Source organism: Lissotriton helveticus, chromosome 11 (genome assembly GCF_964261635.1).
Source record: "Lissotriton helveticus chromosome 11, aLisHel1.1, whole genome shotgun sequence".
Classification (NCBI taxonomy): domain Eukaryota; kingdom Metazoa; phylum Chordata; class Amphibia; order Caudata; family Salamandridae; genus Lissotriton; species Lissotriton helveticus.
The window spans coordinates 112,102,690-112,123,024 of NC_136072.1; the positions used below are offsets into that span (position 1 = coordinate 112,102,690).

Below are 20,335 nucleotides of genomic sequence, written 5' to 3' on the forward strand. Positions count from 1 at the left end.
CTAGCTCTAACTCTAACAAATGCGAGACCTTTTGCATTGCACGGGTTTGTTTAATAAACTACAGGAACCATCCCCCGCACTTAAGTGTTGGCAGGATGGGGACATTTTAGGGACAGACTCCCTCCCAGGAAGGAAAAATCGATTTGATGTTGGCAGTGGGCCTTCTTGTTGCAAAGGCAAAAGTAGCAAAATACTGGAGAGCACCCTCTCCCCTTTTTAGGATGAGTGCACTATTGTGCCAGAGCAAAATAATTCATTTAGAAGGCCTGAGGGTACCCACAAGAGCCTGTAAAGGTATGGATCACTGGTTAGAACGTTTTCAAAATGTGCTGGTTACACGTCGATTTTTAGTCGTTACATCATGCACTAAGGGCCATATGTATCAAGATACCCATTTGCGATTCTCAAATACCGATTTTTAAGAAATCGCTATTTGAAAATTGCAAATAGGTATGTATGTACAAAATCGCATTGTTTTTGCGATTTCTTAAAATTCCGTAATTGCGATTAGCAAATTGCGAATCGCAATGAAGGAATACTTTCCCATTCATTTCTATGGGCCAGGAGACCCATAGGAATGAATGGGAAGTTATTCCCAATTTGCAATTCGCTAATTGCAAATTGAGAATAATTTTAAGGGTGCAGTGGTGTCCAAAGGACACCCTGTTGCACCCCTGAAATATGCATGGGTGCACATGTGGCGCACATACATGCCCTACAGGCATGTATGTGCGTCACATGGCACTTTGAAAAATGCAAAAATGTGCATTTTTCAAGGAATTCGCAACTTACCACCAACTAAAAGTTGGTGGTAATTTGCGATTCCTTAAGGACATTTTGCAATTTTTTTTTACCTCATACATTGCATTTAAGGAATCGCAAAATTTGCGATTCCTTAAATGCAATTGCAAAATAAGGAATCGCAAAATTTGCGATTCCTTATTTTGCACCATATTTTGCTTATTACGTACCATTTAGCAAATTTGCATTCGCAAAGGCCGAAATTTCGGCCTTTGCGAATGCGAATTTGCTTGATACATATGGCCCAAAGTGTGTTATTGTTCATGGGATGGTCTGCTCTTTTATGTATTAGCAAAGCATAAATGCTATGCAGAACAAAATCCATGTTTGTGTTTGTTTAAAACCTAATGAAAAAGATTTCCGAAAAAAAGAAAAACACATTAATTCATTAATGTTTTAAATCTAAAGTATCCCTAAATTGACTTCTTATTTGTCAGTGAAATACTTCCAGGTGCAAAATCCACATAACACGTCTCTTACTAAATCTGACAGTTTTAATAGTATGTTTGCCCAATGCTGTATGGCTAACGCCGATTGTTATGCTCATTAGTGCACAGTTACTTATAGCGGATATCCTGACCCTGACAGGAAACTGAACAGCAGTCTGGGCAAAGAAACTATACATAAGAGGAAAATAGCCATATTTTAAGGTGTTTTCGGAATACAGGGGTTCATCAATGTCATTATGAACTGATGGAGTATTGCAGTTTGGGGGTCATGTAAGACCAGAATTGACAACGCTAGTAGGTCTCGCCTATGCAACAGCTACTGGCTTTGCCAGTGTCTTTTAGCCATGTTGTACAGATTGTTAAGCTATCCGTGTCTTTTCCGCTGTGGACAGTCGTGGTAAAAGGTATGTTCTCTTAAAAAGATGTATGTTTTCAATGCACTCCAGTGGAAAGTCTATGATTCTGGCTACTATCCATGTGAACGTTGTCCTGTGCCAGAAGGATATTTGTCTTGTTTTTTTTAGTTAATAACTTTGATCGGTGAGAAACCTTTTTAGAGCCAGCTTTGTGACCTCTTACATGTGCAACATAAATAGTAGGGCCACATGATTTCATTGCCTAACGATCTTGGCTTTGTGTTGTTTTTATATTTTGCAGTCCCAATTCGACATGAGAGCCATGGGAAGAGACTGTTTGTCGTAAAAGCTGCTCAATACTACGACACAAGATTTCTAAATTTGCTGGTATGTGTTAAAAAAATAAAATGTATACCCAATTTTCTTGGTAGTTATTATATTCCAATTTTAGATGTGGGGTTAAAACATATCTTTACTTTCATTATTGATTTAAAAAATGTAGATTTATGTATGCATTTGGATTATGTAAAGGATTTGCCAATTTAAGCCTTAAAAATGCATCTGCTTTGCATTGAGGAAGATGGTGTTTTTACTCCCATCCTTGTATTGTTTTTCCTCTGTCCCTCACCTCTAAATACTAATGAATTGTTCATCTTACCCATCCCCCAATTACATAAGCAGGAGCTAAACCGCTCCACATCTAAATTGGTACTTTCTGGGAATAACACGTAGCTCTGAGCATTTGGTCAAACTCCTGAAGTAAGGAAAATACTTCTCTGTTTGAATGTCTATAGCCATACCTGCTGTTTATCCATCTTTCATATTGCTTTTTAGAACTAGGCAACTGTATAAATTCAGCATCCCATGGAAGTTAGTATATTGTAGTAGAAGGGCATTTTTGGAGGACTAGACAATATTGCTGTGGACTTCAAGCTTTTTAGTGACCCCTCTTCCTCCCCGCCCACTGTTTGGCGGGGAGATAGTTAGGCCCCCCGCCTTCGAATTTTTCACAATTATGGGGGTGGAGGTTTTGAAGAATATTTGGAGTCCCTTCCCTTTTGACACCTTCTTCCAGCCGGGAGACAAAAGTCAAAAGATGCTAGTGATGGCCCATTACAGAGCGGCTTACTGCCACTCATGTTTTTCCACTGACAACTAAGCAGTTATCAGCATAATGCTTCTTTTGGCTACAGCCTGCCCCACCTCCTCCGCCCGGCTCACTCGAAGCCCCCTAGGGACCCCGCTCCCCAGTTTGAAGACCCTTGCAATATTGCTTATGGGAGGGGTCCGTCACTTATCTGCCAAACATTAGACACGCACCATGTTGCATTGATCTGAGAATTGCTAATCCAGACTTCTTTTCTGTGGTTTCGGAGAGCCTATGTGAAATAGATTAATGTTCTGTGAGCGACACGACAACCATATTCTGTCATATTTAAATATTTCAGATCGACAGTGCTGTCCTAACACCTCGTTTAGTGTGGATAGTTTTTCTGTTCATAATGGCAGTGTTTATCCTGGGTACAAGAAGTTTATTAAAAACCCTGTATAATTGAGACATACTTTCTTGACTGCTCAAATTGTTAGGTGAAAGATGTTACTGTGTTAGGCTACCATCCACATGTAAACAAGTTACTTTTATTTCAATGGTGTGAATGTAGAGGCACTGTTTATGTTACTAGAAGTGAATTGCGTCTAACTTTTACACATGGCTTTTTTTTTTGTGCCAATAGAAATACTACATTTTGTTGACTGGAATACCAACAGCGGTATTGTTAACCTACATCAATGTCTTCATTGGTAAGTATTCTATACTTTTTTTGTGTGCAGTGGTTACCATTTTTCTTTAGAAACAAATATCAAGCAGGTATTCAATCTGATCCCTGAATTAAAAAATAATCTTCAGTATTGGCATCTCCCAGCCCCTCCTGCGAGGTTCCCTGATACATATTGAACGTTTCCAACACAGCAGCCTACTTCCCTGAATCAACTTAAAGTGTCTTTGTCACTTCTATAGCTAGGCTTTCACCTGGGACACTCAAAAACATAATATATAATCATAACGATGGGAGATATGTTTGATGTTCATGATTTAACTGGACCTTTGACACAGGATGGTGAGCAGCTGACATGTACTATTGACTCATTCCTCGTCTTTATCCCAGCTGGACTTAAGTACGCTGAAGTCTTGTCCCTGCTCTGTTCCAAGGGCTTTATATAGATGTATTTCCATGTGGTGAATTCTCCCTCATGCCAGTAATATCTGTAAGACTCTGTTTATTTGTGAGGCGCCCTATGTGAGGGTATGTGTTCCAGGAACTGGCGGTAGCCCATGGTCCTCTCGAATATCTGCAAATGTCATCAAAGATCCCAAGTCATACAGCTGCCCACCCAGCATTATGAAAGCTCTACTCCATACTGCCTGACTCATTGTGGATTTCGGCACCAGAAGGGTAATTCTGGTGGGTGTGCATTGCACAGTTTAGTTTTTCCGTATATGCCCCTGTAATCTGTACGAGAAATAGCCTAGCTATTGTTTTGTTTTTTTTTGATAATGAAGTTTATTGCTTTTAAAGAACAAATCACAAAATACATTTGCAGGTAAATCAAGCACATTATTTGGATAAAATACATTTGAAAGAGAGACGACAGAGACTTGTAAGGCACTCTTTGGGATGAATAAAAACACTTGCATATGGGTATTCCTGTACAAGACACAGAGGCGCCCCTTAGGGCAGTAGATTGAACCATTTGCCCCATATCTTGCCAAAAAGCCTGGGGAAACCACCCCGGGCCTCAAAGTGGGGCTCCTTTTGAGTCCCACACCAATTCACTCCCCGTCTCCATTTCCGTATAGTAGGGGGTGTGGCCTGAGACCAGAGTGCCGCTGTATCGCACTTCGCTGCCGCCACTGCTGTTCCTAGGAAGCAGAACCATCAAGGCCGTCAAACACACCCAGGATCAAGCGTAGTGGGTCATGGGGAACCGTCCACCCCAGGGTCTGTGTGAGTTCCAGTTCCACCCCCGCCTAAAATGGAGCTTTTGTTTATTTTTTTTAATGTTTTCGCTGTTGCTTGATTGGACTCTGTGTTTCAATATGTGTGTGGTTGTGAAAGATTTCCTGGACTAGTTAAGTGAAACTGGCGTTTAGCGTAAGACAAAAACCACAGCCATCACTTTTTAGTGTAGAAAATATAGAGTGTGGATTTGGTTTGTAGCGATGATAGAGATGGTTTGTCTGTGGTTAAACCTGCCTAAATACATGACCATAAACTGCAGTCTTGTGTATGGGTTTTCAAGACTGTTAATGAATGGGTGCATTTCATTACTGAGGCTGGCCTAGTCTGACTGTTCCTGCAAGTCACAAGGGAACAAGACATGGAGATCAGAATTCTAAGGGGTTTTGCCTCATGAGATTTCCACATAAAATAAGGAGGGTGCTTAGTACTACAAACCAGTATGACTGGTAAGAAATTAAACCAAACATCCAGGATATAGCAGAATCATCCAAGGTGAAACTTTCCAAAGCTACTTGGTTGTAATTTGTGTGCATTGCAAGTGCTTTATGACTGCAGTAGTGATGATTGTATGTTTTTTGTCTTTTCTACCAGGTGAAGCTGAATTGGCAGAGATTCCAGAAGGATATATTCCAGATCACTGGGAGTACTATCGGGTAACTTTTGGACATTTGTTTGTTTTTTGTAAACCTGTATTTCACCCACACAATATACCCAGTTAATGTTTGGGCTGTAGAAGCAGCACTTTAATGTGCCTGTTTCATGCTTGTACTTGCTTGCTGTTTCCCCGGTTGCAGCCAGACACCTTTGAAAGTTCCTAGTTATTTGATTTGGAGCTTCCACATATATCACTAGAAATCAGAATGTTTTTTATTCGATCCATATTCATACAGATCATAAAAGTTTGAATATACATAATTCATCAGTTTTCCAGAATAAAATGTTAAAATATTCAATTAAAACAATCATTTAAAACTGTTAAAATACTTATAGTTCATTTCGATATATTGTGCAATCTCCTAGTTTTTAAAGAAAGACATAAAAAGGACTCAACGTAATAACAGACGAAAGGATCAGACCGCGTACGTAAGAAAAACATTACAGGACAACATTGTCTGAATTTGTGTTTGCGCATAATTGGCAATATAAACCTTTTACGTTCTTCCAAATAAAACTTCCAGAAAAAAATATATGTCAATCAGATTGAGGGGACACACCATTGCATGGACGAAACGGTAGAGCTTCTGTAAAAAAAGTTCCTGATGGGTATCCCAACATACAAGGTATGAGGTACAGCCCGAACCTAGTTAATATAAATCTATGGGGGAAATTTGTCACCATCAACAAATATGACTTGATCCTCATTAGGGATCGGGCCCTCACGATAAGCTCGCACCATATGTTTGGAACTACTAATTTTGAATCTTATTTTTAACCATAAAATTTAAAAAGCGAGTTTTAATAGCTTTTTTTTTTGATGCTCTAACAATTGCATAGTGTGCCAAAGATAGTTTTTAAACCCAAAGAAATGAGGCTGTTTTTAATGTACATGATCCAATGGATTCTCTGTACATGTTCCAATGCAAGGCAATTTAGGATGAACTGTTGGGTAAGGTTAACTGATTCCTTTCCCCAAATGGAGTGCCATAGGAGTATTTGGGCCAGACATATGGGGTCTGATATATAGGGGACATTCAGCTCCAGTTGGCAATTAAAATTTGAGCAGCTTTTAGGGACACCCACCAGTTTCTTCTATCGTTTGAATAGCTGCAGAGTTAGTATGTCCCCAAACACCAGCTCCTTAGCTAGCTACTGTGGTAGACTTTGCCAGGTATACTTTTTTTTACAACATCTAGTGGTATCAACCCCAGCTTTTCAATAAGAGTATAGAGCGATGATACTTTTTTCAACATTGGGCCTCTGGTAGTTACCATGTGGGACCGTGTTGTCATTTATCAAATGTCACCCCTAAACAAGATAACGTATCCCTTTGTGATACTTTCCGTCCTGCCATATAAAAAGATGGTACTTTCTTCACCTTGTGACCCGTCACTAAAATAAAAGATTTTGCTTAGTTAGTTTGTAAATCAAATGTTTGCATAAATTCACGTATGGCTCTAAAAGCTATGAAGTGCCAGCCCAGTGTGTGCAATTAGGACCGTATCGTCAGCATAAAGGAGGATGGGTATGCAGATCTTATTCATTATTGGGACATCCGGGTTGATTCTAGCAGGGGAGCCTCCACTCCGTTGGTGAAAATTGAAAAAAGAAAAGGGGCGAGGACCCAGCCCTGACGAACCTCCTAATAATGGTGAACCACCTGGTACATTTCCCTGGCTTCTCATAGCTGTCTAATAAAAGATATAACTGATTCGTCGATACCCATCTCCTTCATAATCCTCCACAAATGATGATGGGCAACACAGTCAAAAGTTGCGGATAAGTCCATAAAATCTAAGTAGAGCTTGCCTTGTTTCGCTAGAGTGTACCTAGAAATCAGCAAGCTCAAATTAAGGCATTATCCGGTGTGCCTTTTCCCTTCTTACAACCATATTGGGCTGAGATCAAAACATTGTTATTAGTAGCCCATTCCTCAAGTCTATTCAGTAATACTCTACTCCTAAGTTTAGCTGTGCTGTCCAGAAGTGTGATAGGCCTATACTTTCTTGGCTCTGATTGATCGCCCTTTTTAAAAATTGGTATTAAAATAGATTTTGACCATGACTCCGGTCGGATCAAACTGGCTACCACAATAAAAACAATAGTTAGAACTGGGCCCCAAAGATCCAGATGCTCGGTCAAAAAATCTATCGCTGTCCGCCCGGGGCCTTATAAGAACACTGGGAGAGAGATTCTCTAATCTCTTGGTAATTGAAAGTAAACATATAGGTTGTGTTTATTATATTTTCTTTCATGGGCAGATGCGTTCCCTCGCCGTTACTGGCAATATTTTTGTAAAGTGGGCCACCCAAGATTCTTAGTCCATGTGACTGTATATATTTGGATCGAAGGATGCTTTCAGAAAAGGGGCATTAATTACCATCCAGAAATCCATAGAATTGTTTGTGATGTACACCTGATGGAGTTGTTCCCAGGCCTCATCCCTCAGTATTTTTAGTCTAGCCTTCCTTGCTTCATTGTACATCTGATATATAGATATGTTATGTTATGTTATGTTAATTACTTTTGTACCGCGCACAGCTGCCCCGTCCTGGCGCCCAGAGAGGTAAACGCAACATTGCAAATAGCTGCCAAATCAGAAGTTTTTATTAAAAAGTATTGTTTTAATGGCACGTCTGAACTGGAGTAGATCTTCCAGTGCTCGAATTTCCGCAGGGAGGGAGTTCCATAGTTTTGCGGCTACCACTCGGAAGGAGCGGCCGCCAGTCTACTCAACAGAAAACGTGGGACCACAGACAGATTCTGACCCATCGATCTCAAGGGTCAGGAAGGAACATATGGGGTCAGAAGATTCACCAGTATGGGTGGGGCTGTACCTTTTAAAATTTTAAAAGCCAGACAGAGCACCTTAAACTCGATCCTCCTGGCTACTGGAAGCCAGTGGAGCGCCTGCAGTGTTCTTGAGACCGAACATCTCCTAGGCAGGCCGACCACCGCTCTTGCAGCGGCGTTCTGTACTCGCTGCAGCCGCTTAAGTTCCGCCTGGTTGGTACCTGCTAGCAGAGCACTGGCATAATCTATCCTGGATAGCACTGAGGCCTGAACCACAAGCTGTCTGGTGGGGGCATCAAAAAATTTCAATACCGGCCTGATGCCTCTAATGACACCAAAACAGGTGGCGGCTACCCTCTCGGTATGGCAGATAAAACTCAGGGAGGGATCCAGCCAGACTCCGAGGTTTTTTATCTCCGTAACAGGAGTAGGGATCATTCCTAGCTCGGGAGGCCACCAGTGGTCATTCCACCATCCAGGTTGCTTACCAAACACCATGACCTCTGTTTTCATAGTGTTCAATTGGAGACAGTTCTGATTCATCCAATTGGCCACCGCACTAAGCACCTTGCAGAACTTGAGGGCCTCCACAGCTGAGTCCCCACTTAACGTGACCGCCAGCTGTGTGTCATCCGCATAGGAAACCATTGTCAGGCCCCAGCGTTTGACTACATCAGCCAGCGGTCTAACGTAGATATTAAATAAGGTGGGGCTCAACGATGATCCCTGTGGGACCCCCAGTGTGAGCGGGTAGGAGGTGGATTTCCCGGAAGGGATAGCAACCTGGAAAGATCTATCTGAGAGGAATGAGTGGAACCAGCGAAGAGCGGAACCCCTAACGCCAATTTCCTCTAACCGCCGTAACAGGATCTCGTGGGACACCGTATCGAACGCGGCACTCAAGTCTAATAACAAGAGTGCCGCTGTTCGTCCGCTATCCAGCACGGAACGCAGATGTTCGGTCATAAACAACAAGGCAGTCTCCGTGCTGTGGCCTGCGCGAAATCCGTTTTGGGTGGGATCCAAGATATTAGCTTTGGCGAGATGGTCAGCCAGGATCCCATTCACGTGGGCCTCAGTTGCTTTGGCGGCCCACGGCAGCAGTGAGATGGGGCGATAGTTCTCTGGTTTGACCGGGTCTAGGGAAGGCTTTTTTAGAATGGGTGTTACTACCGCATGCTTCCAACTAGTGGGCACGGTTCCCGAGGACAGTGATAAGTTGATAAGGGCTAGCATAGGTGTGCGACATAAGGCCTGCATGCTCTTAAGCTGGACCGGTTTGAGCGGGTCCATTGGGGAGCCAGATTTAATTTTTTGGCTCAGTAAATCAAACCCCTCCTCAGAGAGGGGGGCCAGCAGGTCCAGAGTAAGGATATATAGCACTAGAAAGACAGAGTTCTGCACTACATTTTCCAAGTGAGATATGCACCTAGATGGGTACAGGAATTCTTTTGTTTGCTATGGTCACTCGAAGTTCTCCTCTTATCATCCAAGCCACACCCTGCCAAAAATACACACGTGTACTTGTACCCCAATTAAATCCTATGCGGTACCTGATTCTTCTCACATTTAAGTTGTGGAGACTTATCCGAGGCATTCAGGCAATCATAGGGTTTCTTGTTTCCAATGTTTGTTTTTGGTGAATTATAGTGCCCATTTTTCAGTGTTTTCACAAATTTTGAAACAGTGTTTGTAAGTGTTTCTACAATTTGGCACCAAACCATTTTCAACTTTGTGGGGGTCACTATAATTAGTGCCTTATTTTGGGGAACTACAAAACCAAAAAAGAACTTGGATACTCTGCTTGCTTTACGCACGATGTATGGAAGAGCGTAAAATGTGTCAGTAAAGTAAATATTTTAGGTGATGGAAAGGAAGCACTGCCCCTCACTCGATTTATGGGATCCACAAAGAAAGGGAAATGAAATCTTCAACTGGCAAAGAGAACAGCCTGTCGCTTTTAGACCATTCTCTGGGTAAAACACATCCGAGCTCTATCGATTGTTTATGAGCAGCACCAATATAGATGTACAAAATTAAGTCATATAAATTGCTGATTTGTTAGGTGGAAGGATGAACATGAATTCCCTAATTGCAACTTAAGACCATTCCCAGGCCTCATTGGTACTTCCAATATCCTGAAACAACAGTATTTAGGGCATCTATAAACCTCAGCACAGGAGAGTGAGCCCCTTGCACCTATCTCAGCTTGTTCAATAAGTAGAAGCCTTGAAATTGATTAAAATTAGTAAATACTGTACCTCTGATGCACAATGTTGAGCTTTTTCCAGCTGTATTTTTGCCCCATAACACTTCAGAGGAGATATAGGTCCAACCTTCAGTTAATGAACGGGAGCTAAAGACAAGTGATGATTTTTGAGGCTTTCATTTCGGAGAATGTTGCTACTGATAGGGCCAACCTCTGTCGCGATCAGGCCAGTCCCAATGGGAAAAAAAAGTTGAAATTTCAACACAACAATTTCAGACTACATCAGTGTCCCTTAGAACACCAATTAATTAGTCGCTTTAAGATGCACAGTTCTCTCCTGCCTATTCTGAAGAAATATTAGCTCTTTCCTGAGCACATTAGGTAAAGCTGCTGTAATACCTCACACCATTGTATATGCCGATGTTCCGAAACCAACCGGGGTATTCCAAAATGTTCATAACAGCAACTTTTCTGATTTCAGGCTGGAAGACTAGAAACCACATAAGACCATTTTATACCACTTCATTGGCTTGCATTCTATTTAAAATGAGATTTCAGTCCTATTTCTATAAACTTCAGGAAAAAATGGGCAGCATGTGTGGGTCCTGTCAGTATACTTTAGGAAGAATCTGTATTCTGCAGTTAGAATCAGCCCTGTGCCTTAAGTGAAATACGATACATAAGAAGGCTGAGACAATTAAACGTTGGTATAAATTCTCTGGAAAACCATAAATACAGTGTTGTAGTAATGAATTTTCTTTTTCAAATAACCATGGAAGGGTGAGTTCAACATTAATAAAGCAATAATAGCTTAAAAACTGGAGCATTAACATGTAATTTTCTGTGGACTTTACAATGCACGTCTGAAAGAGAACCTGTCCTATGACCTATGACTATCTCAGGTGTGATCACGCCCTGTTTGTTAATGATTGATCTTTCACTTGATGTATTGGTCAGCCTACTCACTCTCACTGCAACTCACCACATTAGGGTAAATATTGAATTCATATTATTGGCTTTCAGTGACAGAGTTTTAAACGTATTTAACATCAGGGTATTCAATAGGAATGTATGACGTTACAACGAATTCCGTTGCAACGCATGCCTTTACCACGCATGCGTTACAACGGAATTAGTTTTGCACGCATAACCTTTACCTCGAATACTTGCGTGGTGACGTCATACGTCGTTAAGAGAAAGCGGAAGTTTATTTTCCGATTTCTCTTAAACAACGCTGATTTTCAGCATTTCCCGACGTGACTTCAGGTGAGTTTTTTTTGGGGGGGGAGACCCCCCCCCCAAGCCCCCTTTTTTTTACTTTTTACCTTTACCACATATGCCTTTACTACAAACCTCGTAGTAAAGGTATGCGTGGTAAAGGCTTTCGTGGTAACCACGCATGCGTTGTACTGCATGCGTGGTTAAGGATTTCGTGGAAACGGCTTCGTTGTAGTGGCCGTTTCCCATTCAATAGGTGACTACCAGCTCACAAAACCTCTTTCTTTTGACAGCATCCTGTGACAAGATGGATTGTTCGCTATGTATTTGAGCCACCCGAGAAGGAATATGAAAAATTGATGCACGTGCTTAATATTGAAGCAGAAAAGGCAGACCTAAGGTAAGAAAAATGCTGGATTAAGCATTCAGTGTATGAAACGATTGACCTGATTGGCAAGGAGGACATAATTGATAGTTAGTAGCCAGTCTGGAGAATGGGTACGTGCCATGTTCGGATGCCTGGGCATAGCCAAATTTCATAGCGAGTCAAAGTCTGGATGGAAGGTTGACCTCACTGGAGGGCCCTATTCAGTTATGGATCACACTGCCACTGTTGGCTATTGGGCAGATTACATTATGTAAAATGACAGCTATGCCCAGGCTGTATTCCAAATCCTGCCTCTTTACCTCACAAGGAGCTTCTTCAAGAAGTCCAACTCACTGTACGCAACTCTGGTGTGGGGTAAACCCAGACCAATAGTGTAAATTTAAAATTATTAAACTGTCATATGAATGGTGATGAAGCTTGCCAGACATGAAACTGAAGTATGTGGAATCGCAGCTTCAGTTCACTGCTCTGTTGTGGCAGGAAGAGGAGAAAAGGAGTCTGGTCTGTTATCCTGAGCAGGTTCTTCTTTAAAATGTAATAACAGTGGAGACAGATTAGCAATGTTGGCTAATAAGACACAGACAGTTGGGCAGGTGTGTGGGTCCACTATTCCATGCTGCCGATGTGTCTCGATAAGGGGTTTAGAAAGTTTGTGTTTGTGAAGTTGGAAATCACCATAGATTTGAGATGTTTGCACAGATTGAAGTGCTCCACAGCATTGCTCCCTTGGAATTTCTAAAGTATACCAGTGAAAGCTGCAAGAGCAAAGTGGAAGAGTTTCCCACACGCTCCACTTGAAGGCCCCTTTAAGCAGCATTACTTACAGCTTTATCCCATCAGTAGTATATAGAGCACTATTAACTTGTCTTGCACAGTCAGTTCTAAAGACTACAAATGGGTTGGCCCCAGATTTGGAATGGGAGCCTGAAGTAAAGTCAGCTTGAAGTTAAAGGTTTGCTAGTCTCAAATTGATAAAACGTAGGACCTAATTTAGAGTGTGGTGGATGGAATACTCCGTCAAAATGTGGAGGATATCCCGTCAATCGTATTCCAACTGCCGTAGGGTATAATGCACTTGTAATACAGAGGACAGGACATCCACCGCACTTTGACGGAGCACCCCATCCACCAAACTCTAAATTAACCCCTTTTGTTACCTCCATCAGACAGACTTACCTCCCATCATTCTTCATTAACGATACTAAAAAACTGGAAAGCTGCCCTCTCTGCAGATATCATGTCATGTACTTGTACTTTAGTATTTATCTATTAAGATACCCATGTAGATGCTGAGACGTTAATGCATCTGCGGACAAAAGACACCTAACTGCTTCATGGTATGAAGGTTACAATAACTAGAGGAGTATACAGTCATAAAACGGAGGATTGTTTGGAGGTTGGTTGGGTGTTCTAGAATGTCATACACTATCTGTGTTTGTCTTTGATTGTATAACTATTTAGCAAAGCACACTACCGATTGTAGGTTTGGACATGTCTATCTGATACGCTTCACATGTATTACTGTGTTATGTTTATATGGTTAAATAGAATAGGTAAATAAAAAGCAAGTAAACCAAGGATGAAAGAGAGGCTTGCTCAAGTAGGCTTTACGTGTAGTGACTTGCTATGCCTAGCCACATCGCAGCCGCATTAACTGTCTCAAGGGTGGCAGCATAGTAGAAGTGTTAAGAGATTGGTATAACAATTTAAATAACATTTACATTTTTTATACAAAATACACCCAGAAGCAGAAGTTCCGAATTTGTGCACTTTTCTGCCTGATAGTGGGCTTGATATCTTCATCTGTAGAGGCTCTTAACTGTGCAAGAATATGCCTTTGCTATGCTTGGAGGAAGAAAATGGACACCCTCCAGATGCCTCTTACTTGTGTATGTTCTACCCAAAACTTATTATTGTGAGACCCAAAGTGCATTACTTGAAAAAAGAGAAACGGTCTTACTCATTCACAAAACTTTGGTTCTTTGCGGGTAAGAGATCGTACCTACGGACACTACATTTCAAAGTTTAAGCTGCTCCGAAACGTTCATCGGGAATATGAAAGATGGAACTACTAGCCTGGAAGTACGAATTTAGAACATTCTGAAACTAAGGGCTTTCCCCACCCCACCCTCAGGTTAGGTTAATCCAACTTTATTGAGCTTTTTGATTGTCCCTTTAGTGTCTCTAAATCTAACAAATCAGAAACCGAGCCCCACATTTGAATCCTATTGGGGTACCTTAATCCTTTGCCGACTGAGAAGAATCTAGTGCAAGATGTGCTGATTTACTGGGTGGTAGGATTTTGGCCGACGTTGCCGTGTTTTTGAGAATTCTGGATCAAGTATGTCCTTTTAGAGAGTGAATGCTAACTTTAGAACGAAGCAGTAGGCTACTGTAATGACCTCTACCTCTTTATTAAACAGGGTGTCAAGATTATTTGGCCACATTGCTAAATGATCTTTTTTATACCTCTATGAAAGGCATAGCCTCGTATCTCAAGGTGATGGTGTCCTCTGCTGCTTGAGCTAGGTAGCTCCATATTTAGATCGGAGCCTAAGAGACAGCGCTGCTGTCTGGTTGCGAAAGACATCTGGGATACTTCCTGAAGGCTTACCTAGGAATGCATTCCACCCACTGCTTACCATTGGTTTTGCCTTTTGTCATCCACATTTGCTTACCTTCTGTTAACTTGCTTTGTTTTTGCCCATCTTGCTTGGGTTTGTCCCTCCCGTGGAGCATAGCCTGTTTGCCACGTCTCTGATTGGCTCCCAGTATTCTTCCACGAGCGTTTGCTTTCCTTCCGGGAACTAGTGCTTTCTTTTTTTGTGAAGCACTCCGTGAGTGTGCCTGAGTTTTATCTCGCCCCCTTATATTCTTCTCTACTCTCCCGCGCTCTGGCACCATGTGATTCTGTGCAACCCCTGCATTCCATGTTGCTGTGTGCTTCTGTACAGCGCCCACCCACATCTATATTTCTTTTTGTCGCCTGTCTACTTCTTTCCCCACCGCCTCCATGCTCCATATGCCCCCATTTAGTCTGTTTTTCTCCACACCCTCTTCTTGCGTCAGTCCTTCCCCCAGCCACACTGCACATAAAATGTTTTTAAAACAAAAATAAGTGCTTTTGTTTTACTTTTTTTTAAACTACAGATTGTCGTGATGATTCAGCCACTACTACCAAGTCATTTTGCATTAGCAGTGTCAGTAATTCCTTGAGATGAGACCTATTGACTTTGCCAATGCTTGTTGGTGGTTGTTTAATTTTCTCCCAGTTCTTCTCTCTGCTGTTCTCGTGCTCCCCTCCCTCTTCCTACCCCTCAGACTCAGTCTCTCCCCCTGTTTCCCTGCTTCTCTCTCCTTCACACAAAACTTCTGCCCCTCCTGCTTCCCCTGTTCTGCTCACTACTGTGATGGCACTTGCACTTCTCAGACGGCTGTCAAACTTGTTTGCCGAGGACCCCAACTAGACATTATTTCAACTGGAGGTGGAGGTGAGGCAAGTGGAGCAGCCCCGTCTACTGCCCCCTGTGCCACCTGCTACCACCCCCTCCCGTGAGCTTTTGCATTTAGCGGCTGCATTTCCAGAGGTGAGTCCAGATGCGGAGGGCACTCCAGGCCTCACTCGGATCTTGCCACATCTCCCACCCCTCCCTGCCTCTCACCTCACTCCCGCACCTTAGGACCCACCTCGCCCACCAGCACTCCTCTTACACGACCATGCTTCTCTAACCTCAGGTAAGGGGGCACCAATCCTGCTTTCAACCTTATCACACATTACGGCCTATGGACCGATGGTTTGTAGTGTCAAACATTGACCCACTGGCAGAGAACAGACATTGTTCACCCTCTCAAGCATCACCCTCACTGACATTACTTTGACCCTCACTGGTTTCAAAGTCACTCTCCCCTCTCACAGACATTGGAGCTATGCTCACTGACATCCCATCTCCCCGTCGGAAAACGTTTCTCACCCTAACCAACGTCATTGTCTTTATCACTGTCATTATAACCCCCTTGTTGGTGTCGTCATAATCGTCAGTGATGGCATTAAACCATTCATGATGTTGCATTCACGGATATCATAAAATCACACTCCCTGACGGCATAACAGCAAACCCAAAAGTCCTCATTGTCCCCCTCGGGGACCTTATACTCGCATCATCATAACCCTAAGGAGAGGTGTGGTGCAGCGGCCAGGGCAGCTGACTTCAGAGCACAGGGTTCACGGTTTGATCCCTTGCTCCGGTGGCAGCTCAGCTCAGCACCATGTGATCCTGGGCAATAGCTTACTTAATTTCCACGATGGCCCCCAGCACCTTGAGACTCGTCAGGGTGAGTAATTTGCGCTTTACAAATACATATTTTTATTTTAACCCGCAGTGCCATCACCGCACCCTTTCTAGAATTGCAGTGTTGTTACTGATACCGTAGTCCACAACGCTGGTATCTTAGCAGCCCTCAGTGATACAAAGTACACCCTTGCGTGCATCCCAATTACTCTTAGTAACATCACACTCACTGACTTCTTTGTCATCATCGCTGGTATAGCCATGACACTTGCTAGGATCATAACCTCACTCAGTGGCATCATATCACCTCCCCCACACCATAGGCACCTTCCCTTGCATCATAGTCACTCTCACGGGTATCATGATCTCCCTCGCTTGCATCAAAGTAGCTCTCAGTAACATCCTAATTACACTTACTGACATCATCATAATCCTCAGTGACATCATAGTCACCCTTACTGGCTTAATAATAACCCTCCGTGTTATCATAGTCACCCTTACTGGCATTATAATAATCCTCAGTGACCTCATGGTCACCCTTACTGGTTTCATAATAACCCTCAGTGATATCTCAGTCCCCCTTACTGGCATTATAATAGTCCTCAGTGACCTCATAGTCACCCTTACTGGTTTCATAACCCTCAGTGATATTTCAGTCCCCCTTACTGACATCATAATAATCCTCAGTGACATCATAGTCACCCTTACTGGTTTCATAATAACCCTCAGTGATATCTCAGTCCCCCTTACTGACATCGTAATAATCCTCAGTGAAAACATAGTCACCCTTACTGGTTTCATAATAACCCTCAGCAACATCATAGTCCCCTTTACTGGCATTATATTAATCCTCAGTGATATCACAGTAACCCTTACTGGCATTGAAATAACCCTCAGTGATATCTCAGTCCCCCTTTCTGGCATCATATTAACCCTCGGTGACATCATAGTCACCCTACTGGCTTCACAATATCCCTCCGTGTTATCATAGTCAACCTTACTGGCATTATAATAATCCTCAGTGACATCATAGTCGCCCTTACTGGTTTCATAATAACCCTCAGTGATATCTCAGTCACCCTACTGGCATTATAATAACCCTCAGTGATAGCTCAGTCCCCCTTACTGGCATCATATTATCCCTCCGTGTTATCATAGTCACCCTTACTGGCATTATAATAATCCTCAGTGATATCACAGTAACCCTTACTGGCATTAAAATAACCCTCAGTGATATCTCAGTCCCCCTTTCTGGCATCATAATAACCCTCAGTGACATCATAGTCACCCTACTGGCTTCATAATATCCCTCAGTGATATTCCAGTCCCCCTTACTGGCATTATAATAATCCTCAGTGATATCATAGCCATCCTTACTGGCATCATAATATCCTTCAATGAAATGATAGCCTTATTGGCATTATAATGACCCTCAATGATATTATACTCACCCTTGCTGACATCGTCATAACCCCATGACATAAAAAACGTATTGTCTTCTTGATGATCCTCAATAACATCATATTCACAGTCTCACTGACATATCATCTGTCAATGGCGTCATGGTTACCGCTGCTGGTGTCACTGTCCCTTTGTACCCACATCTCATACACCTCTGCCCCTTTGGCACAATGATCACTGCCACTTCTTCATAGATGTCAGTCCATTTTACTATTTAAAAGTCGGACCAAGACTCCAAAAATAAGAGTGTAAGCAGCAGAGCCTGCAACTGTTTTTGGTGCCCGCTGCTCTGCTAGTAGGTGCAGATCGGGGACTTCAGCAACTCCGTTTTACAGAAGGCTCATTGCTACTCTTGCAGCTTGATCTAGGGTCTTAATTCATTACCTCATTTAAAGTATAGATAATACCACCAATACCCATATTTTATGTTGTAGATCTACTTTTACTTCCATGAAAATGCTTCTGCCAGGGATGAAAATGACAAAATGTGCTTTTAAAACTTTTTCAGCCATGCTGCAAGCAGCTGCGCTGCTGTACAGTATGCCTAAAAAATCTCTGCCAAAGTCAATAGGACTCATAGGTGAGACCTAGTGTGTTTGTCAGTGCTTGTTGGCCTTTATTTGCTGGAAATGTTTATTGCTGATGGCTGGGTGATCCTCGTCTGAACTACAGTGATGTGCAGGCAGAGATGTGTTAAGAAAGTGATTATGTGCTCTAGCTTAAGGAAACCACCAATACGAAATTCGCAAAACAGGCTATTGCTTTCGACCCATTGACACTTAGGATCGCGTGCCATTACTTCGACCGCAGTTACTCTATATACCTTCATGTCCACCTACCACGTCTACAACCCCCTTACAGTAGAATTCTCATTCCTTATTGTTATACCTTAACATTAAAATATTCTTGACTTGAACACCATACCTTTCATCCAAACCCTAAACCAACCTTAAACCTAACCTCAAGTCTAATTATATTAACTAGCCTCTTGCAAAACAACAGGGAGCCCTAACCCTAAGAATTAGTGCTGACCAGTAACCATCTGTTTATATGGCGACCACTGGAAGCGACATCCCACTGTTGCTAGAACAATGGACTAAGCAGAGACTGAATATCACGGTACCATATACTAATGGAGAATATAACAATACAACATGCTATTTTCAAGCATACTCTGTCAATGTGATATTAAAATGCCAATAAAAATATGTTAAATAAAAAAAAACAGTAACCATCTATTTGCAGTTTATTTTGTGGATTCACATGCTGTGCCTGCTCTGCCATCCAGTGTTAGACTCGGAGTATTTAAACTAGTTTTCTTCAAGCTTTTTTCCGGTTTTAGGAATGGGTTGAGTGACTCGTAACACATTCCCTTAAATCGACAATCCAAAGGGAATATTTAATAATATTCATTCGTTTAAAAAATAGACCTACCACAAATGTTAAATACTGTTTTATTTGAACTCCAATAATAAATAAGGAAACCTAAGAAATGTTAAATACTTAATCACGTTTATTATTACATTTAAAAAAGGGAACCTTAACATGTGTGAACACCTTAACTCTATAGCTATTATATTAAAAAGAGGGAATCCTTACCCTTCATTAGTTTCCGTTTTAAGTTAGTTTCTTTAATCACATTAATGCAGTACGTAGTTTTCTAATTTAATAATATAAAGTGAAGCTAGCTCTTGCAAGTGGCTTAATACAGTGAAGCTAGCTTTTGCAAGTGATTTAATCTGTGTGCTTTTAAATTGGTATTTCTCATTATTCGATGGCATCCTTTTTAAATAGTTATGTTATAAACCCCTATTTACTTACTTTTTGAAGATTTTACCTAATGGTTGAAGTTATGGTAGCCTAATCACATTGGAAATGGCACAGTTTGAAGCTTTAGGGTAAAAGTGCGGGTGCCGGGTTGGTGGGGGGGTCACAGAGCCTAGAAGCAGCAAACCAAAATGTTTGTCCGAATTCCTAGTAGGACAAGACCTCACAACTCATAAAATATCATGAACCTCGACCGAGTGGGCCCCATTGAGTACGCCAGGGGTATTGTAGATTTGTTAGACATTCTCTGTACCAATGGCCGCTTTGATTACTTTAAAAACCTGCAAAAGAAGAAACCGGAAACTCATTCTATAGACCGTGGATCCTGCAACAACCTTTAGCAGCATCTGTCTTTTCTTCATCTGCAAGTGTTTCACTACAGGCATGTTGTGTTGTGTCAGGCACTAATGTGACGTCATCGGTTTTCACCAGCATCTGAATGAGAGGTCGGAGGTGCATTTTGATATATAAGTCCAATGTAAAATGTTTCAGAAGGTTTATCTCCCGATGTACTCCGCTCCGTCACCTCGTAGCCGGTCTCGTTAGAGAAACCCCTCCCAGTGCGGACAATTGTAAAATACTTAGGGTGATTCAATTGAGTGGTTGACTTTCCAAAAGCAAAAACATTGCACGTGCCCACCAAACCCTGGTCTTGTCAGGCCTCCAAACTGCGGGACAGTTTGCTTGGAAGTCTCTCGCTTAACACCAGCCTGGTCTCCTTCAACAACCACCTGCAAACGCACATATTCTGAATGCTGTGTTGTAATTTCTGGTGTCATGTGAAGTGTTTCTGTACCCCTTCGGTTTGCCCTCTGTGACCATAGGATCCATCCTTTCTTTATTCTAATGTCATTCTACTTGGGCGGA

General features: G+C 42.1%; 1 protein-coding gene across 1 annotated transcript in view; it reads left to right on the forward strand.

Moving 5' to 3' along the window:
* Positions 1-20,335, forward strand: part of NDUFB5 (NADH:ubiquinone oxidoreductase subunit B5) — a 55,766-nt gene that overhangs the window by 23,797 nt on the left and 11,634 nt on the right. The window contains exons 2-5 of the mRNA XM_078668051.1: positions 1,908-1,993; positions 3,340-3,406; positions 5,218-5,279; positions 11,797-11,903. Coding sequence (XP_078524177.1) covers positions 1,908-1,993; positions 3,340-3,406; positions 5,218-5,279; positions 11,797-11,903 — 322 coding nt within the window. The remainder of the gene's footprint in view (positions 1-1,907; positions 1,994-3,339; positions 3,407-5,217; positions 5,280-11,796; positions 11,904-20,335) is intronic.